At 39.8% G+C, this 25672-nt stretch overlaps 1 protein-coding gene across 1 annotated transcript; it reads right to left on the bottom strand.

The window, feature by feature from the left end:
• Nucleotides 1–284: 284 nt before the first annotated feature.
• LOC134648713 (sodium-dependent dopamine transporter) lies at nucleotides 285–24561 on the bottom strand. The gene is made up of 11 exons (XM_063503222.1): nucleotides 24387–24561; nucleotides 6830–6964; nucleotides 4880–5034; nucleotides 4319–4428; nucleotides 3821–3959; nucleotides 3197–3331; nucleotides 2913–3016; nucleotides 2158–2395; nucleotides 1417–1645; nucleotides 821–1089; nucleotides 285–536 (listed from the first exon to the last, which is right to left on the bottom strand). Exons 1-11 carry the CDS (start codon nucleotides 24529–24531, stop codon nucleotides 357–359), a joined length of 1839 nt encoding a protein of 612 aa, XP_063359292.1. The 5' UTR covers nucleotides 24532–24561; the 3' UTR covers nucleotides 285–356.
• Between the last annotated feature and the right edge of the window lie 1111 nt (nucleotides 24562–25672).

Genomic DNA, 25672 nt, shown 5'->3' on the forward strand with positions numbered 1-25672 from the left:
AGCACTAATCTCGTATTTATCCAAAAACATTACACTTGAGAATAATATGCATTTTGGGGAAGAAAAATGCAAAAACACACGTGCGCTCTCCTATAGATTCGACCAAAAAACCTAAACAAGAAGTCCTACAAACTTCTGAAAGCGTATATTTAAAATGCCTAAGTAATTACTAAGATCAACAGCCTTCTTATCCGGCAACTATCCGATGAACTGCCAGTTAACACACAAATTCCAAATAACTTGCACAACCCCGATTTCCTAGAGACGAGACGGTTCAACTCAACTGCTATAATGTGCTCAACTTATAAAAGAGGCTAAGCGGACTACACATAGTAGATGTCGAAGGAGAGCTGCGCTCAGACGAGCGCGGGGCCTGCGGCCAGGCCCGGTGTTGTCGGGGTGGTGGCTGGCGGTGTGCTGGGCGAGGGCGCGGCGGACGCGAGCCTCACGCCACCACTCTCGGAGACCACCATACCGTTGGTAGCGCTGCGACGCGCTTCCGTGTCCGCGTAGGGCGTGGTCAGGATGCGTATGCGCTAAGGAAATTAATTTTGCTTGAAAAATGGGTTTCCATTAGACGAGGAGAAAAGAGGATGCTTTGGTACCCTTTCATAGTCATGTCTTGCTTTTAAAAACAAAATATGTATGGCTAAGACATAGCTTCTTAAACTACCTATGATTAGGTGTTACTGATGATTAAACGAAACAAAACATCACAAATCGATAGCGCCTACTAACTAGAACTGGTTACAATATATACCTAAACAAAAATAATAAACTACAAGGAAGGATCAAAAACGAAATTTAAAAATCTGCATACCTCCACAAAGCTGCCCTTAGTGGTGAGGATTTTAAATATCGCCACGGTGGGTATGCACAAAACGCTCGAGCCAGCTATAGCCCATCCAAGCGCATTAGCCCAGCCGGGGTACACGTAGCCCTCATATTGCAGCGGTTCGTAGTCCAGAAGTCCGTATACGGTGATGAAGAGAAGGAAGGCTGGGGCCGCGAAGCGCCAGCAGACGCGCCAGTAGAGGCCCGGTCGGAAGCCGATCATGTCGCGGATGTCTTCGCAAAAACGCTCAGTGCCTGGCGAGAAGCGAGACATACTTATATGAGTGTCAATTTGTAGTGAACTAGGTAGGTACATACTTATACTTATCTGAGAAACTAAAATACGGACGAATATAACGATATGGTGCCGAAGAGATTCACCTCAGAGAAACATTAAAGTGGATCATATCCACCACTTGCCTCTTAATACTTTAAGTATTTCAATATTTATATAGGTATTTCAGTAACATCCCAAAACGTCTGTTGATCAGTAAATCGACGTAATGATAATAGGTAGGTATGTTGGGAACATACATTTATAATTAGGTACTTAAAAATCATTTTTTAACACCAAACTCTCACCATAAATCCAAGAAACAGCGATCGCCTCAAAGAACACGGCCACCAGAATGGAGTAGCCGGCCGCATACCGGTCGAGAAGTTGGAAGAAGTAGAAGCCGCCCTTGGTGCACGACGCCAGACCCACGAAGAAGTACAGCGTGAAGAGACAGGCCACGAAGATCTCGCGGTGCCGCCCGATCGGTGGGAACTCGTCGCTTAGCGCTGTTATTATGGCCTCGGAACCGCCGAACTGTAGCGGAAAAAAGTTTATCGTGTTTTTGGATAGAATCGACACATTCTAAATTAATTTTTTATACATTTAAATCAGTATTACACCTATGTGTATGATTGCATGAATTCTATAGTTATTTAAATTGTATTTTTGTTCCTTATTTTCTCGTGATGCATGTTAATTATAAGATGTAATTTTTTTGAAAAGATGTGTCCCGCCGAGTTTGTTGCGTCCCATATTGGGATACACCCCTCCAATTGAGGGGGGATTTAAATCTTCTCGGGGCAGAGGTGTAGGGTTGGAGCCGGTGTAGCTTTATTTGACGTTCATAAGCGCATTGTAATTATGCCTACTTGAATAAACTATCTTTTATCTTATCTTTATCTATTCATCTTATTGTTAGAGCAATAGCTTGCCATTTTATTGTTAGAATAGACCACGAACTCGCGAGCTTTGGGCCCTCTGTCGCGACATTTTCAATATGCCGGTCAGACACGTTTACCATGTAGTAATTAACTGATTCTACTTACGGAACTATCCAGTCCAAGCGTCAGTAGCATCATAAAAAATATGAGCGCCCAGAACGTCGACCCCGGCATAGTCGCTATAGCGGCCGGGTACACCACGAACACTAGCCCCGGACCCTCTGTCGCTACGTCTTCAATATGCCGACCAGAAACGTTCGCCATGTAGCCCAGAACGCTGAATATGACGAAACCAGCGATGAACGATGTAGCGGAGTTGATCACGCTTGTTAGGATGGCGTCTCTGTTAGAAAAATATCTTCATCTCAGAAATTATTGAGGCAGAGTGTGAGGCCTATGAGTCATAAAACTTATTAAAGTGGCAGTAATGGCTAGGTATACTACACTTGCCTTATACAACCCTACCCTAAAGTATAGCCATGTCACACATTGACGAATCCAACTGGCCTTATATTATCGTGTGACCACCAATTCCCAACAATTGAGTCCTTTGTACTTCGTTTAGTTTTTTTTGCGGTAGGGTCTATGTAGTTTTTGTGTTGACTTGTATTTTAAGCAATTGGATGTAGCTTGGTGCTAGTTTCCCGCACTAGTGCGTAAATAAGCACTTTTCGTTGCTATGTCAAATATTTAAAGGAGCATATGTACCTACTGTAAAACGTTGTACGATACATGTGCGAATAGGGAATTCGCAACTCGTGTCGATTTAAAACACTCCCTCCACTCGTTTCGAATTTCCTCTTTTCCGTCTATCGTAAATAACTATTTCAACCTAATTAATAGATTGTTGTAAAACTTACTTATACACGTTGTTATGGTACTTATTGTATGAAGCATATGCCAGGAGCACACCGAAACCAGGTCCAAGAGAGAAGAATACTTGAGTCGCCGCGTCCACCCATACCTATTGAGGATATTCATTATCAATTCAATTCCTTGATTCATTCAACATGATAATCCCGTGAAACAGCAACTACTATACTTTACTTAGGTACCTAATTTTTTTTTCACAGTTTATCAGCAAAAAGTTAATGATGCAAGTATTTTAGATAACTAACCAAATAATCGTTTTAATAGTAGGTACCTGAGGTTGTGTGATAGCCTCGAAGTTGGGACTGAGGTAATATCGGATGCCGTCCGCCGAGCCTGGAAGAGTGATGCCGCGTACCAGCAGAATAAGCAGTACCGCGTATGGAAAGAGAGCCGTGAACCAAACCACCTACAAGAATATAATTTAGCAGACATTAAGAAAGAAAAGGTTAAAACAAGCTGTTGATTATGCTATGTTGAGAGTTTGAGAATCCAGACAAACCCCGTGAAATTTTAGGTAAAACTTCTCTTAAATAGACCATATAGGTAAATATATATTACATAAGTGTGCAGATGAAATGGACGCTCCAGCAGGGCGACCAGTGGGGCGTACTGCACGGCGTGCACGTTAAACAAATTCAAACGTTTGCGAGCGAGCGACCTCACTCCGCTTATCATATCCCCAGTGGGCCTAACCAAGATGAAAACCTGTGGAAAAATCACGGGACTTTTCGTGGCATCTGTCATGGCATCGTGGATGTACGGTTGTCATATTGGCTAGGCCCCCTGAAAGCTCGACGCCACGCTGCGCACCTTGCTGAATGCATCGCTGTACGCCCGCCACTGAGGCCGTACACTAACGGTTATTTCTGTGCCTTTTTTGATGTAAAATCCTAACCTTGCCAGAAGTGCTGATGCCCTTCCAGAGCGAGAAGTAGCAGATGATGTAGACCGCCAGCAAGCACAGAGCCATGTCCCACTTGATAGCGCCCAGGTCGTGCAGACCTTCGCTGCCTTGAAGCTCCAATATAGCTCGGCTAAAAGAGTCACGCCTTTTATAATCACTTAATAGATTTTTGGACAAACAAAGTCGGGGTTACCGGTACAGCAAACAAAGAAAGTTCATACACAAACAACTTTTATGGCTACATATACCTACCCCACTGTGTGTTCTACATTTTATTTTTGGATATCTCTAATTATTGTTATCTATAAGATAGGATACAAGCCCGATTTTTTTCCGAGAGCTAAAATCGGTTCTAGTACCTACTAATAAAAGTTCGTGGAAAACTAGTAAGTACCACAAGAAAAGGGTGCAAATTCAGAAATTTTGCATGCCTTTATTGGGGACAGAAATTGGCCAAGCTACAAAAGTCAAGGGCCTTAAAATACTCACTTGAAGTATTCGGAAGCGGCGGAAGTGAAGGGGGTTGTTGCCGCGGCCGCCATTGTGGAGTTGTGTGTGCGGGATTGGTTGGTGTTCGTCTGATGGAGGAACGCCGAGAACTGCCACCAGAGATGAAGTTTTAGGTTATGAAAATTAGCTGGATACTTATGCCATAAACATATAGTTATGATCTACTTTAGAATGTATAGAATTAGCCAATCGGCAATGTAGATTATTACCGATTTACAAGTCAGTCTGTTGCATTTGTAGGTATCATTATCTACTTCATACAGGCAAAATCTGTGTAAGGTCAGTTGAAGAAGTAACCTCATGGAACAACTGCACCTACAGCCATTCTAAAAGTATGGTATAGGTTAGAGGTTATTAAAGGTTATTAAAGACAGAGAAAAATGTGGGCACAATTCACAGTAAAAGAGTCTTTAACAGCAATTGCCCTAATGAGTACTTGCTCCCAATGACAATGTGTTAAAACGGAGCTGTCCAGCTCGTCCACTTTTCTTAGGCCACCATTTTTTTCCTAGTCCCTTTATTATAGTTAGCAAGCTTTACCGGTTTACAAGCCGGCGTGTTCCACTCGTTGTCACAGTTGGTCCAGGGCAGCATGGTGGTGAAGGAGGCGAAGAAGAACCGCAGCGCCCACGCAATGATCACGTTGTAGTAGAAGTCCACGTAGAACGCGATCAGCACCACTGCGTAGCCGATGCCTGTATGTATCAGGTAAGTCTTACTTAACTAAGGGCTCATTTAGACGGTGCGAGAACTCGCATGCGAGTTCATTACATTGCGTCATTTGATCGGTCGGCTGAATTGATGTAACCTCAATGGTCCGTAATGTAACTAAAATCGTATACGAGTTCGCGCGCCGTCTAAATGAGCCCTTCTTATCAAGCAGATACGTATGCGAGCGAAGCTACAAATCCGCATCTATGCGCCTCCCTAATGCATGTAAGAATGGATTGAAAACTTCGGTACTTAGGTCAGTTGGTTAAGAGCGAACGGACCGGTGTTCCGAAAGGTCGCAAGTTAGATTCTTGCCCGAAGTACCTAATACTATACTGCCAGCCGACGTATAATATTCTACAACACAATATAAGTATAGCCTGTTTATACGCACTTGCGTCACTTGACACATCTAGCAATTTTCAGTCCACCCTTCTACTTCAGATAATGCGGCCAAAAATTCAAAGAACTCACGCACCGTAACAGTAAATCAAAATCTCACCCCAGCCCAGCCGCGGTCACCCAAAAATCCTCCCATAAACCACACTCAAACCTTTCCACTCCATTACCAATTTTATTTCGTAAAAATCGCACCGAAGCCACTTTACACGGCACGTGACGACTGCGTCAAATGAAATCAGAGCGTAAGCTTCGCAAATCTCCCAGTCCTTTTAGTCCATACGGGGCACTTAGGGCGAAATGGTGTCAATTATGGATAAGTGCCGGGGCGCGCTTATATCAACCCTGATATGAGACTTTTGAAATTGCTTAGGTCTAAAAGTAGAATATCTATTGGAATTTTAACTTGATTGCATAGTGTAAACTGCCAATGCAACCAAATTATGTAGAATCAATTTAAGCTGTTTCAATTATTATATCAGCACGACAGATATTTGAATAATATCGGTTTTGCCTTAAAAACGGGTTTATATTGTTTTACAAGTTAGTAATAAATTAGGATAAAAATTGTGTAGGACCTACCTTTACCTCCTTCAATTATAGATAATTCTGTTTTTTTTAAGGAAGAATTAATTTAATATCTATTTACTGTATACTTATTACATATAAGTAATATGTGTAATATCTAATATGTATTTCAAATAATGTACCTACTTACTTCAAGTCAAAATTTAAATCACTGAATCTAAAAATTATACTGGTTTAGTTATCTAACAACGTCTTATTTCAAAGTTGTAAATGAACCAAACCAGCCGAGAAATTGAACGACCTATCTAAAGATATTTCGCCCTCGATTTCCCGTTTTCACTGATCCGCTGGCTCTAGTGCAACTAAGCCTAAGAGCATAATAATTCAAGATCCAAGCCCTCCAGTTTGATAGCGAAACTACGTGACCTGCACCAAGGGGTATTCGCGGCCGATTTTTATTTTGCTGTCGGTGGAACTGTCCTATTGCCAGCTGCGTGTAGACCACCACCAGCATGATGCCGTACGGCACCAGGAACGCATCACTAACGCAATAACTTTGAAGAGCGGCACCAGGCGGCCCCAACAGGTGATGGCGCCCTTCCGGTGAAACTGTCCCAGTGCCAGTTCCATGTAGAACAGCGGGATACCGCTCACCACCAGCATGATGCAGTACGGCACCAGGAACGCATCACTAACGCAATACCTTTGAAGAGCGGCACCAGGCGGCCCCAACAGGTGATGGCGCCCTTCCGGTGGAACTGTCCCAGTGCCAGTTCCATGTAGAACAGCGGGATACCGCTCACCACCAGCATGATGCAGTACGGCACCAGGAACGCATCACTAACGCAATACCTTTGAAGAGCGGCACCAGGCGGCCCCAACAGGTGATGGCGCCCTTCCGGTGGAACTGTCCCAGTGCCAGTTCCATGTAGAACAGCGGGATACCGCCCACCACCAGCATGATGCAGTACGGCACCAGGAACGCTCCTGCGCACAAACATGAATTCATCTTAAGAGAAGATAAAATAGTAAGGTTTTAAAATTTTTGACTTTCAAGGGCTCGACTCTTTCTAAAACTTTCACCAAATTTTTATAAGAATAATAAGAATAAGAATAAGAAACCATTTATTGCAACACAAAAAGCATACAGGTTACAAAACATAAGGATTGAAAAAAAAAATAAGAATAATTGTGCGGCAAAAGGAACGGGCTCAGCATACGCTGCGTCAGTCATTTCATTACAAATTGCCTGCGCAGCGCTGATTTTCAGTCCGTCCCCTTCACTGAACCACATTGACATTTATGCGGGTTAAAAAAAAAAAAAATTTCTAAACAAAAAACCACTACAAAGATCTCTAGTTAAAGTTTTTAGAAGCCAATGACTTAGTAAGTATTTAATGTGTTACCACTCAGGGTTGGGCAGTATTTCAATTACATGTATTTGAAATACGTATTTGAAATACAAATTAGTATTTTGTATTTGTATTTCAAATACTACCTCAAAAGTATTTTGTATTTGGTATTTCAAATACTGCACTCACATGTATTTAGTATTTTGTATTTCAAATACTTCAAGCTTCAAAATACATTTCTATAAATACATTTTATTAAATTCTATAATCCTAAAATGTCTAATCTCTCGCACAAGCTGTGAGCCGATCGTGAACCTCCGATCCAGCCGAGATACAATTTTCATTGGCTGGATACTGGATCTATATTAGGTCAACTTCTGCGGGGAACTTTTCGTTTAAATCTAGGGGATAGGGTCATTGCAGTAGTTTCCGTCCATGCACTAGTTTTCGACGACTTGACGGATTATCAAATATATATTTCATTTTTAATTTACTACTTTTTGCGAATTCTTCATCTTCCTCGCGTTGTCCCGGCATTTTGCCACGGCTCATGGGAGCCTGGGGTCCGCTTGGAAACTAATCCCAGTAATTGGCGTTGGCACTAGTTTTTGCGATAGCGACTGCCATCTGACCTTCCAACCCAGAGGGTAAACTAGGGCCGTAATTGGAATTAGTCCGGTTTCCTCACGATGTTTTCCTTCACCGAAAAGCGACTGGTAAATAGGTATCAAATGATATTTCGTACATAGTTCCGAAAAACTCATTGGTTCGAGCCGGGGTTCGAACTCGCGACCTCCGGATTGCAAGTCGCACGCCTTACCGCTAGGCCACCAGCGCTTCCTTTTTGCGAAATATCATTGTTATATGTAGACAGATATATTGCTTAGACGCCTTAGACATAAGGATTGAAATCAGTCCAAATTTGTGCAGGAATGTACTGCCCTCCTAAGCCGAGTAGCGCTATCTCAAAAACAAATGATTTTGAAAATGGAACTCTCAGCTATAGAAACTAAAGTACAAGTTAGCAATGAATTTTCTTTTGAGATAGCGCTTTTCGGCTTAGCAGGGCAGTGTAGGTACATATTCAAATTTCGTCAAGTGGACGTAAACTAGAGCTGGACGAAAACTAGCGCAATGGCCCTATAAGTTTATATGAAAGGATATTCGTTAACGTTAAAACTAAATGCTAAACAAAAAAATAAATAAAGGTATATTTTGTAATTGAAATACATTATTTTAAACACTGTAATTTGTATTTTGTATTTCAAATACCCGTCACCAAAGTAGTTTGTATTTTGTATTTCAAATACTTTTAAAAATGTATTTTGTAATTTGTATTTCAAATACGTGGAAGCCAGTATTTTGCCCAACCCTGTTACCACTTACCATAGATAAATAGTAGGTAAACTTACTTATTTCTCTGTGCTTTATACGAACTCATTTAAGTACCTGTTTCGCTTTTATTATTGAAATTGAAATTATTGTGAGTACAACTAAACTAAACTTCTATGCAGGGGTTGGTACCTTTTCTCTGCAGCGGACTGTACATACAGTTTTAATATGTAGGTATAGGTAGGTATGTACGTTAAAATGACTAAAGCAACCCTGAGACGTTCTGTAAAATAAATTTATTTTTGGGTTCCCAGATTAAAGACCATAAGAAATCAATTCCCTGACCAACCAATAAGTCTCTCGAATAATTAATTCACTATCTCCAAAGCCGACTTATTGTTTCCACAGATTGAACCAATAATCTTCTTAAAGTATAAAAATGTCGATCTCGCAATAATGCCGCCGGGAGCGCGGCAAATTGCCCGTAATTGGCCTTCTAAGACGCGGGCAATTTTACCCGTGACTTCGTCCCTTTGAACTGTCAATTCAGTTGACACGGCTTGAATATTATTAACTTTGCATTGATTTGGTTTGCATCAGTATTTTATTGTCACCGCTCGGAAGCTTAAGAATATAAGTTTACTAATTAACCCATATCCTATCCCATTGCAGTCGATCGATCATATTACTAGATTTACCATTAGGTAAGTTCAGGATTTACAGCAGCGACATGAAATAAATTAGTGAAAACAAATAGGAAAGTTTTAAATACCTAGTCATTGTGTGTAACAAATTGTGTGTTATTAAATTAATTTTCAAAATAGTAAATTCTCTGCACTAGTATCTACTTATAAATAAAAATAATAATTTGAATAGTCATTTTTACCGATAGGTAATTAGGTATCGATATTTTTCATAATTAGGAAGAGTGTAAATGTGTAAAAACTCTGTAAGTATAAGTTATTAGCGGCGCCACAGCGCTACCACGCGCTACTGAATTTGCAATTAACAGTGAGCGTGCTAGCTAGGTTGTAGTTGTAAATTTTCTTTGGGACGATATCACATTTAAAGGGAACCTAAAGATAAAATTAAATTAATGGTAAAATTAATAAAAAACCGGCCAAGTGCGAGTCAGACTCGCGCACGGAGGGTTCCGCACCATCAACAAATAAAACAAGCAAAAAAACGGTCACCCATCCAATTACTGACCCCGCCCGACGTTGCTTAACTTCGGTCAAAAATCACGTTTGTTGTATGGGAGCCCCACTTAAATCTTTATTTTATTCTGTTTTTAGTGTTTGTTGTTATAGCGGCAACAGAAATACATCATCAGTGAAAATTTCAACTGTCTAGCTATCACGGTTCGTGAGATACAGCCTGGTGACAGACGGACGGACGGACGGACGGACGGACGGACGGACGGCCGGACGGACAGCGGAGTCTTAGTAATAGGGTCCCGTTTTTACCCTTTGGGTACGGAACCCTAAAAACCAGTGCTTTAAGTATTTATCATCCTACAGATGTCCACTTGATGTTAATACCTAAGATTGTTGACGCCAACACGTTGTCAACAGTTTCCAAGTAACGTTGAATGCGACCAGCTAATGAATGTCCCAATTGAAGAACGAGACGTTTCCGTCCAAGTCTCATAAATGTGCGAACTACTCCAATAAGAAATATACAATTTTGAATCTTATCTCCCAAACACAAGCTCTAAAACGTACGCAAGTTATTAGCAGGTTAAACGGAGTCGTAGTATTGTCGATATTGTAGGTACTTAAATTATGAGCTATCGTACTTCTTTGTGAAGTAAAAATAACCATGGAATTTATTGACAATGCCTACAAAGTGCGTCACTATAATACCCAATTAGGCACTAGGTAGGTATGTACTTGTGTACAAACTTATTTTAAATCTTGTGGTCAAGCTACTTATACTAAGACGATTAACTAAATAAGTAAGTGTAAGATACTTCAACCTATACATCACACAAGTAACTATAAATTTTAGGATGAAAAAGTCAGTAACAGTAGGTTTTGAAAATCATTGTTCATCTTAAAAATACTGATAGTAAAGGTTGGTAAAGGGAAAAATCGAAACCACATTTTCACACTGCACTACCAAAATTATCATTCAAACACCCCAAGTTCGCATTACGCGGCTCGCCGAGGGGAGGCCGGGGAGATTTACTTTATAGCCGGATGCAACAGGTCGAGATAAAGGCATTGTGAACTCGCTAAAAGGCGGCCGAACTTTTACTACACTTCCCTAAGTCTAAGTAAGGGATAATGGGGTCTTAAGACGCAACTTGCGATTCCTTAGAACGTAGTTGAACATGGAAATAAAACTTTACTTACGTTCGAATTTAAACTGTTGTGAGACATGCTAACATTGAATAATTTTACGGTTTAGACATGTCGCGCGAGTGACTTAAAACAAGTGAGTCTTAACCGTAAAATTATTCAATTTACTTACGTTTTAAGTATTTCCTAACTAAGTAACGGAGTGTCATCCTAAATGGTTTACTATGTCGCAAGAAAAAGCAACAGAACAGATAAAACATGAACGCTAAAAACATTACATACTTACCTATTTTTGAGCGGTCGTGTAAAAATGTATTGATTTAAGGTACCATATATGAATTGCTTAATACGCTTCAACATATTTGATATTTTAGATTGTTCTATATGTTAGGTATTCCGATGTTCTGATCTGATGGTTTGGATATTAGCTTGGTTATTATCTGGGGGCACGGTAGTGCCCCCACCAAGACGAGCAAAGCGAAGCGCAAGGGCACTACCTACCTTTTCTCGAAGCGCTTCGTCGTTTTTTTGAACCCTCTTAACTTGGGTTTGGATTATACCAGATAAACAAAACTCTCAGGATATGATGTCAATAGTGGACTTATTAAGCATAAAAATTTTCAATTACACAGCTCTTATACTTTAGATTTTATTAATGTCTAAAAAACCCCGATTTCGTCACTGACTCACTCACTCACTGTTGATCATCAAAACCTCTAGGGTACTTCCTGAAGTCCTAGGAAGCTGAAATTTGGTATGTGAGATAGTATTAGTCCACAAACAACAAAATAATTCAAAAACTTGAAATTATTAGCCCCTAAGGGGGTGAAAAGGGGGGTGGAATTTTGTATGGGAAATCAATAACCGCGGGACCGATTTACTTAGTTGAAATTTGGTATGTAGATAGTTATTGTTAGGGGGAAGGATATAAAATAGTTTCAACCCCAAAATCACCCCGTAAGGGTGAAAAGGGGTGGAAAAAGGTGTTAGGGGAAAAAGGGGGTAGATGTTTGTATGGGGAATCACTAAAAAGCAGATTGTATATAAAAGATGCCCCCAGGTACGTATTTCAGGATTTTTAATAGTAAATCACCCGCAACCCTTTAAATCAGAAGATTGTCATAGCAACTTACAAAAAGATGTGAAATCCCACCAAAAACATTTTCATGTAAAATGTTGCCAAGACGAAACCATAAGGCTCGCACTGACAAAAAGTTATCAGATCTCTTGTAGAGCCAAGCTTCTAACTCTACAGGCCCTACCTTCACAGACTACACCTTAGTCAAGATATGTGGCTTGGCCGTTTCGTCACATGGGCGTAAGGTGAAAAATGTATCCCACCAAAAACATTTTCATGTAAAATGTTGCCAAGACGAAACCATAAGGCTCGCACTGACAAAAAGTTATCAGATCTCTTGTAGAGCCAAGCTTCTAACTCTACAGGCCCTACCTTCACAGACTACACCTTAGTCAAGATATGTGGCTTGGCCGTTTCGTCACATGGGCGTAAGGTGAAAAATGTATTCACTATTCATTATTTTTTATTATAAAATAGTTCTTGTTATTTTTTATTATGAAACGGCCAAGCCACATATTTTGACTAAGGTGTAGAGTCTGTGAAGGTAGGGCCTGTAGAGTTAGAAGCTTGGCTCTACAAGAGATCTGATAACTTTTTGTCAGTGCGAGCCTTATGGTTTCGTCTTGGCAACATTTTACATGAAAATGTTTTTGGTGGGATTATATTATACTAGAATGGTTTATTCATCGGGTTTACGAGAATATTTTTTTTCTTTAAATGTTATTAATTATTAAGTAAGTAAATACCTACATTTAATAAACAGCTGCACCTCTGCATGAAATTCAAGCATAATTCTTAATTACATTCATTGAGAAATTAAAATAAGATTTCTTATTTTATTTTCTCAATGAATGTAAAAGCAAATCATACCATAAGAAGCTGAGAACACTCTATCCACATTTCCCTAGTTACTCGGAAACCAACTGCCCCATCGAGCCGACAGTCAATAAATACAAGGTCTATTAAATCAAATCCGTATTGCTGGCCCGGTTCAAGTCAGGTGTAATCGAATCGTCTCCGATAGCCCGGGAATGCCGGGTGCATAGACTAGGAACGACTCTAGACGGAGTTTAGAGCAATTATTTCATGAAACCAATGCTGCCAAAAATACGGAATGCGGAGGGACGAGGTGAGCGAATCCCGTGCCGTGATTGGTCCGTTGAAAGACACGGACCAATCACGGCACGGGATTCTGATGACTCGAAGATGGAGTAAAACTACCGTATATAGTGGCAGAGGGGGTAGCGTTACTATGCTCAGTCTAGTGGATGTCTTGTCTGTGGCCGGGTGTATCCCGGCAGACGCCGGATGATTGGGTATTATGAGATTTCCACCGGTACGCATTAAATCAGCCGGGTTGGATCTTTATCTGGATTATTTCGATGCCGACGGAAATGTGTCTATTATGGAGCGTCGTATTGTATTATTTAGTGGGTTTGTTATGATTTACCAGTTTTTCATAAAGTAACGTGGGTATCTTCATTTAATTATCATTGTTTTATTAGCTGTAGATTGCACGCAAGATATATTGAATAATTTTACGGTTTAGACTCACTTGTTTTAAGTTACTCGCGCGACATGTTTCGGAGAGCCTAGGTCTCCTTTCTCAAGCACTAACAGTGAGTCTAAACCGTAAAATTATTCAATGTTAGTATGTCCCACAACAGTTTAAATTCGAACGATTAAGATATAGTTCGTTCCGGTAAAGAATGCAATAAAACTTGGACGATACAACTAAACGGAGTAGCCATTAACAGGCTTTCCCCTCTGTCGAAAATAGGCGGCCAACGGTAATACACAATGTATGGACTGACGTTTATCTGACATGGCTATTTTTACGTTACGCATACATTTGACGTTCCCCTCCCCCGCAAAAATCGGCAGACTGTTTTGTACAGAAAATTACAGACATGGCGTCTCCGTTTGATTATAATCCTCCAAGCAGTAAAATTATCATTGTCCGCCGACCTAGCGATAATTTTTGACGCAAAGGAACTATAATAGATTATACTTATAAGAACAACGTAATTTCACGATACATGTATATTAAAACCATAGGGTTTTTATTAAAACATCGCTATCGCTGTTTATCGCTAGTAAAAAAATCGTACCTAAATGTGTATGATGTGTACGCTGCTGTGATTATTGTGTGTCGTTGACTGTGTAATGATTAGCTCGCCTAGTATTCAAATAAATCAGAAAAATCAGATTACCAAGATAAAAACAGTCTTGTCAAGTCTAGAGACTAGAGATAGCAAAAAAGACAGGTGGATTGGAGAGCATTGGATAATCCGAAAGATGCGCCTAAACTTTAGTTTTACAAATATATAGTTGGTCAAACCAATTTGTCACTCATCATTTTCTTTTGGGTGCTAGTACTAGTGTGAGACAAAGATAGTATGATTCTCTCTGTCTATGTTTGAAATGAGAAAGTCCTTTGAAAAACTATACATTTCACGTATAAAGGTTCCGTCACACAGGCGCGTTTTCCGGGCAGCGCGTGAGCGGGGCGTGAGCGTTTTATATGAAAAAGCCCCGCTCACGCTCCGCCCGGAAAACGCGCCTGTGTGACGAAGCCTTAAAATGTCTATAACACTTATAGTTTTACGATTACGCATTGTCTTATCCGATACTATTACAGTTGACCGTACCTAATAAGTACTTTCATAAAGTCACCCTAAATTCCTGGCTAGTGCGCCATAAGCCATAACCGTCACGTGAGTCACGTCACGCGTGATGAATGGGCGCGTGATGAAGTGGGCTCAATCAATTACCGCGCAATCACTGCCCGACAATTAGGACGGGAACGGTTATGGAGACATTTTCTTACTGAAACCTGTTTTATTCCTATACCTATTCATTCAGGGAAATAAATAATACACACTCAGTCAGTAAATATGTTAAGTGGATCGTTCATCATCGTATTAAGGGAAACTACTTGTACCTATTGCGGATTGCGGATAAAACAAATATCGTTAATTGTCTGAAGTATTATAATTTTATTGTAAGGTGACCATGCACGTCTTTGATTTTTAACAGAGTGGACATTTAGGAAAACATTTAAGGCGAATTCGGCTCGGGCAGTAGTAGGCTTGAGCTAATAAATTCAATTAATATGTCCTGTGCTGTGCGGCAAGGAAAGTACATTCCCATTAAATTAAGGATCTTTTGGAATTTTATACAGATCCGCAATAGTCTATGTTTTTATTTTTATTTCAAACCGGTTAGGTTAGGGACCTTAGGGACCTTTAAAGTCAGGACATGGTACGGAAAAATGTATGCCGTATCGCAAATCAGGCTTTCATACGGGAAGTATATAAATGACTTGTAAAGCAATGGCAGTAAGTTTAGGTTTTCGCTGCCGCACCGAATGTATTGTCGTTTACATTGACTCTCGTAAAAATAAGTTAGGCACATTACATCGGCACCATAATAATGTTAACACGCGAATTCTTATGTCATCCTGTACTACACAAATTTTACTCCAAAACCCTCCTCGAAACATCCGCATCGCTCCACTCTCGGCTCAGCTATATTGAATTACATTCTCTCGGAGCACTAAATACATTTTCTCAGGCAATCTCGCTTCAAACGTCAAAAGACATTCATCGACGGAGTATAATCAGATTACGCCACGCGATCGCCTCGGCGAGATGACCTCCCAGAATAGATCACTTTACTAGATGGTGCAATGCAAGACATTCACACTATGCATTGGCTTTTCCGTATATATTAGTATGAAAGAGTTATCGCTTGTTTCAGTCATGTGGCTAGATTGCTACGTTTGGTATCTAGCCTTAGCCTCCGGTGGCCTTTTAAAAAAACTTGAATTTTTATTTTGGATTTAACTAAGTGGTGCGACTGCACCTAACTGCACCTTTATGCGGTGACTGTGAACTTATTGGGTTCATAATGTTTGTAATTCCCACCGACCGACAAGAAATGTAGACGGCCAGTACGTAACTATAATTACACAATTCTGCCAGCAAAGACCTCTTCTATAGAGTCGGACCAAGCTATCTCTGCGTCGATTTGACAAAGTATGGCCATGAAATTGAAAATGATATGAAAATTAATGAATGGTCCTTCCGGCCGATTTCGGCCATAGTACCATTTCAACTCCTATATGAAAATATGACGTTTATAATGAGACTCCCTTGTGCAAAGATAGAAATTGAAAATATTTATTGATAACAATTGTTACACGTAATTTTTTTTTACATACTAGTATATCTAAATTAATTATTAAAATTATCAATATCAATATTAGCTTGAAAGACTCTTAAAATGCTTGGTATGAACATGAACCGTAAATGCGGAGTCCCCACAAGGCAGTCTCCTCCACCCAGCAGTGTCCCAGTACATTATCTTATTAAGTACGCCTCCCATTATTGCGTTACTAATTTTCCTGCACATCGGGACGGTAACGAAGTTGCTGGCGGCGTGTACCGTTTTGATTGTCAATTACTCCTGGACGGCAAAGGGCTGAGACCAAAGACCAGGATGCAATTAGTGTGTAGGAAACTTTGGGGGCGGTAATGAAAAATGTCGGCAATGTTGGCTGTTGTGAAAGTTTTTATACGTTGAGGGTACCTAAGTAATTTTCATAAAGTTTAGAGAAGGCTTGTTAAAAATGCGTATTCCTAATATTTTCTTTAAACAGTCGTGCCGCTAGGCGTAAGTTTGATTTAAACAGCAATTTAAAAAAGCACTTGTCCACGAATCTTTCGAGGAGTGACGAGGCCAGTAAAATACAATTCAATAACGTCTTTACGTCTCTAAAATAAGTTATTTTATCATGATGATCTGAAACAATTCATGAGTTTTGATGGTTTCGTCTGGGGTATAATTGGGTAAGGTGTTTTCGGGTAATTTCGGAAATTAGGTATAACGTATAACTATTCCCGAAAATCATTTAATCACTCATGTTTCTCAGAAGTTCATCAAGTCAACTCGGTGGCTTATTATCCATTATTCAAAGTTTTGACGACGGTCCTAAACGGCGGGACGAGTAGAGGCGACAAATCTCATTAGAGGCAGTTCCGGCCGCGAAGGACTCATTTCCGGCCCCACGCGTCTTGTCACTCGCAGTAGAGAAACTGGAGGCGGATTCCGATTGTATAGGTAACAGGTTATGAATTTGATCCGGATTTGTTATGGCTGGGCTGTTGCTGCCATAGACATTAAACATATTAAATATATCAAATAAATATATAATTTAGTGTCGATTCATAAAAAACACATTTGTACGGAACAACGGTAGACAATTTCGTGGAATGCTCCAAATTCCGGTCTAGTAGTCTAAAACGGTGAATTTTTCAATTTATCCTATAATAAAAAAATAACAATAATATTTATAAAATCTTGACGTTAATCTAATAATAATTGTGAGTTCCTGTAATTGGCTCTATATATCTATTTAAGATTCCATTGTCATTTAGTTAGCTGTTGGATCTCCTTATGTAAATAAATAAATAAAGTTCAATATTCGGCCAAAATCAAAACTGCAACACCTCCCCAAAATACCCAATTCCAAAATCTCGAGTAAACTGGAACACGTTCTGAAACGCACTCAGCGATGTAAGGTCTCAAGCACTCAATGTAAGGTTCCCCACTACACGCCGTGAGTTCATTAGGGTTGCCACTAGCGGTGATTGCGCGCGCCTCAGTGCATAATAGCCGGTTAACAATCGCCTTGCCGTCTCGAGCAGGCTGTGAATTCTGATTGGTTGCGTGAGCTGAGTTCTCGAAAGAACCAGTGTAATAATATGACTCTCGATCACAACATTCTTCATATTCTCATTTCATCACCACAATGTGAATTATTTACTAGGTTGGACGTCAATGTTTCTAAATAAACTCAGCAGTTGGTGCTCATCACAGACAATCCAACCTCTAGACATAGCATAGTCGCGCTACCCCCTCTGCCACACATACGGTAGCGTTACTCCATCTTCGAGTCAATCCCGTGCCGTGATTGGTCCGTGTCTTTGAACGGACCAATCACGGCACGGGATTCGCTCACCTCATCCCCCCGCACCCCCGTATTTTTGGCAGCATCGGTTTCATGAAAGAATTGGCCTAAGCTCAGTCTAGAGGTTGGATTGTCAGTGGTGCTCATACATAAATAGACTTTGAAAAGTATATTGTCTTTCATTCTTACAGATTTGCGACATGATACCGAAGCCTATAAAGCGACTGACACGTATTGATATTTTATTTAAGTACTACTTTGACTTTTGACCGTTGATTTTAAGATTTAATACAGCCCGAAACGAAATAGTAAGGTATTAATTAAACTCTGAAATACATATCACCGTGCGTATATTGGTTGAAGTCGCTTAGCTCGGCAAGCGTTAGTGACAACCCTACCAGGCGTACGTTCTAATTGACGTATGCAACTGTTCGACGTCTTTTACGAGTGCGGCTCTGGTTTGTGGCGTACATGCCCATACTCTTCACTCAAACATGGGACGTTTGAGTGAAGAGCATGACTTGAGCTATTCTAGTTATATATGTATTGTGACCAGAGCTTGTTAGCGCTTTGTGGGCTCAACAGCAATTGATATATAATTGAGCTATCATGTTATTTTCATATTTTACAGTTTGAGTAGGGTACCTAGTTTGCCTCGAAGCTTGTAATCGTTGTAATAAACAGAGAAATACCTGCTACGATACCTGCTACGCGCTACGCCGTAGCGCTCTCGTAGCTTACTTTTGCTCATAATAGGTATATTGCACTTTGTTGGTCTGCCTTAATTTTGCTTTTGGATAGGAGTGTGTACATATTTTATTTAATGTGATTTTGAAGTTCCTCTATTTTTTTGTTATCTCTTCATAATAAGCCTTCGTTTTTACCAAAAGTAGGCTTTTATCATACAATTTGAAGCGTGTCAAGTAAGTACATTTAAAAAACATAGATTAAAAAAATTGGGTAGCATTGTGATATTAGTAATGTACTTAGCTCTTATCGTATCTAATAACGATCGAGTAAGAAAAAATATATTTTTACTATTATGTAATTATATCGCTAAAATTAGCAAAATGGTATTTTAAATGTTTTTATCATCTGCCACAGGGACCTTTGTAAAGTGTCATTCAATAGAACTTGCTAACTATGTAAACAAAAGTTACTAGTAAATTGACATTCAGTGTCAATTTTAGTATGGTGGTTTGTTTGCATAGTTAGCAAGTTCTATTGAATGACATTTTAGTAGAAAATGGCAGCAAATTTAAAAATTTAGGCGCGAACAGTTGACTTCGCATAGAAAATTTGAATTTCGCGCCTTTTTCTACTGACAAGTTGGGTGTGTTTTAGTGTATTCATTAAATTTAAACTTTGTTGTCTATCGTTTGCTGTGCCAAAGTTCAGTTTGTCATAACACGCAGGTGATAAGTCAAAGTTCCATGTAAGCTGCCACACTTAACCCTCTCGCTGCCGCACAGACACTTGGCGGTACAATTAGCGCCCAAGTGCCACTTAACCATTCATCGCGCGGGAGGACGTAATGTAGGTATTATAATATTTATATTATACGTGTATGGATTATAAGCTCAGATTATTGAATTCAAGCCTTATTTTAAGAAAATCTTTACACAATTGTGGACTATCAATACTATCATATTTAAATTTTATTATATTTACGATATTAACAATTCGTTGTAAAGTAAATTGTAAGTACTTTTATTTACCCTTCTACGTTCCGGAAATAGCTAGTTTTTTATTTTTTTTATTTTTTTTATTTTAAACCTTTAATTAGTAGGTAAAATTAAAACAGTCAAAGAATTTAATTTCAGTACCATTTAATAACTTGTCACAGTGACAATCAATATGAAAGTCACTAGGACTAGGGACCTCATTATTGTCAGTGTGACACTGACAAATGTACGAAATGGTACTGAAATTGAATTCATTGATCGTATAATACACACACAGAGATAAAAGTAGGTACTAATCCAGACACGAAGGTATAAATAAACCTAAGAAAAAACCGGCCAAGTGCGAGTCGGACTCGTGTTCCAAGGGTTCCGTAAGTACATTAAGTCCGACTCACGCTTGACTGCAAATTTCTAATAGGTTTTCCTGTTATGGGACATGCGTTCGCATCGACGGCCGGACGCAACTGAGGCGCGCGCGGGCTCCCATACTATGTCCCATACTGTCATCTCTATAGATTACCTATGTAAAGAACTATTTTGTATATATTTTTCAAAATTTTAGACCCAGAATATTAGTTTCGGAGACAAAGGGAATTGTCGGACAGACAGACAGACAGACGCACGAGTGATCCTATAAGGGTTCCGTTTTTTTCCTTTTGAGATACGGAACCCTAAAAATATACCTTTGGCACAGGAAACTCCCATACTCAACCCTCCTACTGCACAGACAAGACACTTAGCGGCACAATTAACGCGCGAGAGGCACTTAGCCATTCACCGCGCTCGAGAGGATAATTATATGGATAAGGTTGAGATTAATAGATTAAGGTGACCTTAATGAAATCTTCATAGCGATGTAGACTACTTAAATTAAGACAGTGAAGCGCATTTTTTCCCAAAATTTCTTTAAACGATCTTAAAACTTAGGTACATCAATTACAAATATTGCTGAATGAACCTTGATTTTTATAACAAAATAAACACGAAACTAACAAATGAAATATGGAGAAAAAGTTTTACACTGGCCTAGTATAAAGACGCAAAATATCATGTTTCCATAATGTACATTTAAATACGAGACGCATTGGGTACGGCTAGTAATTTAATTAATTGTATACAGGGTGCCATTTGAGTCGTGATCAGTTATATGTTTTTCTATCTCCATAAACAACGAGCAATTTAATGCCCCTACTCTTACTAAAATCAGACAAGATTTTTTTTATTTTTTTGTTTATTTTTTGTCATTTTTTACTTTTACAAGTGCCAATGTGGTATTTAAACAGCTTTGTAAGATGTTTCAAATGAAAAATTAAGTAAATTTTATTTCTAACTGGGACAAATGACAAAATTGATGTCAATGACAGTTCCGATAAAAAGAGGCGATTCAATTTACTAATTTAAATATCTTAATAAGCCGTTGTAATATCCTAAATCCACTTATAAAAGAAAAATAAATGACAAAAATAATTAAAAAAAAAATCTTGTCTGATTTTAGTAAGAGTAGGGGCATTAAATTGCTCGTTGTTTATGTAATTAGAAAAACATATTACTGATCACGACTCAGATGCAGTGGCGGATTTCCCATAAGGCACAGTAGGCTCGTGCCTAGGGCGGCGAGATATTAGGGGCGGCAAATTGTGGCAAAAAATCGCTGATGATAACAAGAAATAACACAAAATTATTCATATACCTATAGGCAACGAATTCTCAAAAAAAGGTATAGAGAGAAATGCTTGGAACACAATTTTTGACTTCGTATCTTTGTTTGAACTACTTAGGAGGTGAACATATCAAAAGTCAAAAAGAGGGAGATTTGAAGGTCTCTTTTTCGGTATTTCGCTTATACTTATCTCGGAAACTATGGGTTCTAACGACTGATCATTGTACAAAATGAAAGCTGATTAAATTTGCTACAAGTTTTATTTAGTACAGTTTTTCGATATCATAAGCATCAGCAATCATTGCCGTAGATAAATTACAGTTAAGTCGATCAGCTGATGCTTTTCAGTCATCTTGGCGCGAACTAAACTGCGAAATCACCGAGAACTTTGCGAGTGTGGAGTCATACGTCAACGTCGCGATATATTCGCTCCGCGAAGTCGAGCCGCAATTCACGCGCAATAGTCTGAAGGGGGGCTTGTATAGGGCCCTCCACACTCGTGCACGAAGCCGCGAACGCGAGTGTGGAGTGGAGTCAATTTCGCAGATCTGCTACACTGAAAATCTTTCGGGTTCCTTTCCTCGTGAGCACTGTGAATAATATTGATGGAAATTTAATGCAAAATTATAGACATTCAAGAGCGGCTTTCTCAAAAACTAAACAAGATACCTATCGAAAAACTCGACTGTATAAAACTTGTAGCAAATTTAATCAGCTTTCATTTTGTATAATGATCATGTCACAAGGACGCATAGTTTCTAAGATATTATAAGCGAAAAACCGAAAAATGGGACCTTTAAATCAAACCCCCCACCCCCGTTCAAGGGCTACGGCCGGCGACTTTTGATATTTTCACCTCCTAACGAGTCCAAACAAAGTTACTTAGTAAAAAATGTGTCCAAGCATTTCCCTCTATACCTTTTCGTTGCCTGACCTAAATGCAGTTAGTATGATGGGTGCTGATACTGAGAAAGGGGCGGCTACAGGGTCTGAGCCTAGGGCGGCAAAGACTGCAAATCCGCCACTGCTCAGATGGCACCCTGTATATCTAGGTATGTACCTACGTAGCTTACTAACACACAATGGACTCGTTTCTACATCTACAACAACCCCAGATTTATATTCTGCGACTGCTGAAATTACAGTCATGATAATATAGGTACTTACCACATGAAAATTCATGATAAAATCGCTTTTGCCCCTTATTGCCTTTCGTTCTCTATCGGATTACGTATATTAGGTAGGGATTCCATCCAAAGCGATCGGACCCTCATAACTTCTCGATCAAAGCTACCGACGCAGTTGAGCACGGAGTCAAATGGCCTACTTGTGACTGACAACTTACTAAGTTAGGTAAGTTCATAATGGGCATTACTTTGGCGTATACTCGGTATACTGAAACTTGCGCTGTTGAAGAAACTTCACCCTCAAATGACGATAAGTATAATTTGCATTCAAATTGTATTTATGTGTGCAATTGTGTATGCACAATACCTTTTAAGTGTAGTTTTTTTACAATATTAAGAAAAGGTAAAATTTTGTCCTTCATATCTATGCCGCCGTACCTATTTAATGATATGTATTTTGATTCCGAAATTAACTTAGAAATGTATTCACTTGTACATATAGGTTCATTTTTTATACGTACATATATACGTATGCGTTATAGATTCAATGGGGAAAAGTAGGAGGTACCTACCTACACATATATGATGCAAGTTGTGTAATATTGTCGAATTGCGATGTTATACAAGTTTCACTATAATCAAGTAACCACAATGCAATGACAGCAGTCGACTTTCTTTCTTTCAGCCCAATCGTTGGAAGAAAACGCCAATCGAAAATGAAATATTGTATGGAAATTATCACGTGAATTTTCGTTGCATCTGTCGATGTGCGCTTGTCATCTTGGCTAGGCCACCTGGAAGTCTTTCTTACAGGTCTCACTACACTCACCCCCTCCAATTCTTGTAGCAGAGGTAGGGGAAGCGCCACACATTGGCCAAGTCGACGGCGAAGCCGATGACAATGACTTGGCCGAGATACTGGTGCAGTGCTCATGTGAAGCCTACAGGTCTCACTACACTCACCCCCTCCATTCTTGTAGCAGAGGTAGGGAAAGCGCCACACATTGGCCAAGTCACCGGCGAAGCCGATGACAATGACTTGGCCGAGATACTGGTGCAGTGCTCATGTGAAGCCTACAGGACTCGCTAGACTCACCCCCTCCATTCTTGTAGCAGAGGTAGGGGAAGCGCCACACGCTGGCCAAGTAGACGGCGAAGCCGAAACGAAGAGCAGCAGGGGAAGTTGACTTTCAAGCAGTAGGTTTAGTACAGGAGCGCGGCGACAGTAACTATAGAGATAGGCTACCCGTCTTTTTCTAAGTATTAAAAAGGGACAGGCACTACGGGCAGTCTAGTTTGGCCGAGATACTGGTGCGGTGCTCATGTGCAAAGCCAAGAGGCCGTGTAGCCAACGTGCCAATCGCTTACGCTCCGTAGCGATCGACAACTGTCACTGCCGCACTAATATGGAAAAGTGATAGAGAGACACAAAGCGATTCGATGGCGAAGCGCAAGCGATCGTCACCTTGGCTAGGCCGCCAGGTCTCGCTAGACTCACCCCCTCCATTCTTGTAGCAGAGGTACGGGAAGCGCCACACGTTGGCCAAGTCGACGGCGAAGCCAATGACAGAGAGCAGGAAGTCGACTTTCGAGCAGTAGGTTTAGCACAGGAGCGCGGCGACCGTAACTATATCGCGCTCGAGATAGGTCTTTTTCTAAGTATTAAAGAGGGACAGACACAACGAGCAGTCTAGCTTGGCCGAGATACTGGTGCGGTGTGTCTTCTTTCGACACCCTTTATAGAGCGTGCGAGGGGGCTCTTCCGCATTCATGCTTTGGAGCCTGTATCTGCTTACAAGGTGGGGCGGTCGTTAGCCGTTATTTTAGGGACGGCTGTGATGCTGGTGTTTATTGGTGCGGTGCTCATGTGCTGACCCTACAGGTCTCACTACACTCACCCCCTCCATTCTTGTAGCAGAGGTAGGGGAAGCGCCACACGTTGGCCAAGTCGACGGCGAAGCCGATGACGGAGAGCAGGAAGTCGACTTTCTTGCCCCAGGTCTCGCGCTCGCCGGCGGCCGGCGTCGGCGTCTTCAATGACATCCTACACGAGGACCCGACGGAGCCGCCCCACCCTGCCAACAAATGATTTCTTTGATAATTGAGAGTAAACTTTTAATTTTGACAGGAACCCCATTTAGAATTTGCGGGATTTTAATAATGACGATACTTACCTAATTTACATAAATATGTAGGAAGAAGATGAAGCTACATAATTTACGTAAATCTGTACATGTTGAGGACACAAACATTTTTACAAGCCAACGGTCCAAAAATTTATTTGTACGTACATTTTTAAAACGATGGCCTGTTGGAACGATGTTTTCTGTACCAATTTTTCCAACAAATTGGCAAAATACTCCGAAATATCTGGAATCCTCAAAAATAAGAAATTTTCCATTTTGAAAATTATTTATTTGGTTCCCCATACAAAAATGTGAGAATGTTCCAAAATGTTTCTATGTGAAAAAAATATAATTTTGAAAATGTCAACGTCGTCGGTATATCATCAATACCTAATTACAAGTATAATCAAGGAATAAGAAAGAAATAAAACTAGTAGATCCATAGGTACAGGTAGGTAGGTATACCTACTTTAAATACATCCTTAATTGTAGTTTGTGTTACAAGGGATCAAAATGATAATATATTTCCGTCAAGGGCGTACATTGAATCCTGAATGAAGCGATGGATTCTAAAGTAGAATCCTGAGCGTAATGAGGGATTCAAGTGTACTTAAACGCCCAAGACGAAATAATTTTGATACCGTGTGACACATACTGCTTGTCACATCAACTATGAGGAAAATAATAAAATCTTAGTGTTGACACAGTCTGATGCTTAAACAGATTATATAAGCTAAAAAAATAATGTGCAGTAAAATGTAAAAATAGTGTGCTAGAACAGACATAGACATAGATATAGACATCCTTTATTGGTAATGATAAATTACAGGTCACAACTTACATATTATTCAATTATTATACATACGACATTATTTACACATTATTTACACACAACTTATTTGTTCATTACGGTCACATCACAATTTATAAAAATAATAGCTTGCAATTATTTATAACTCATTATTTAATTGTTATAATTTAATAACTATTCAAACAAATATAAAATATAATTTAATAATTATTCATACACACTATTGAATGTTATTTCTTTATGTTCA

Source organism: Cydia amplana, chromosome 6 (genome assembly GCF_948474715.1).
Source record: "Cydia amplana chromosome 6, ilCydAmpl1.1, whole genome shotgun sequence".
Taxonomy (NCBI): domain Eukaryota; kingdom Metazoa; phylum Arthropoda; class Insecta; order Lepidoptera; family Tortricidae; genus Cydia; species Cydia amplana.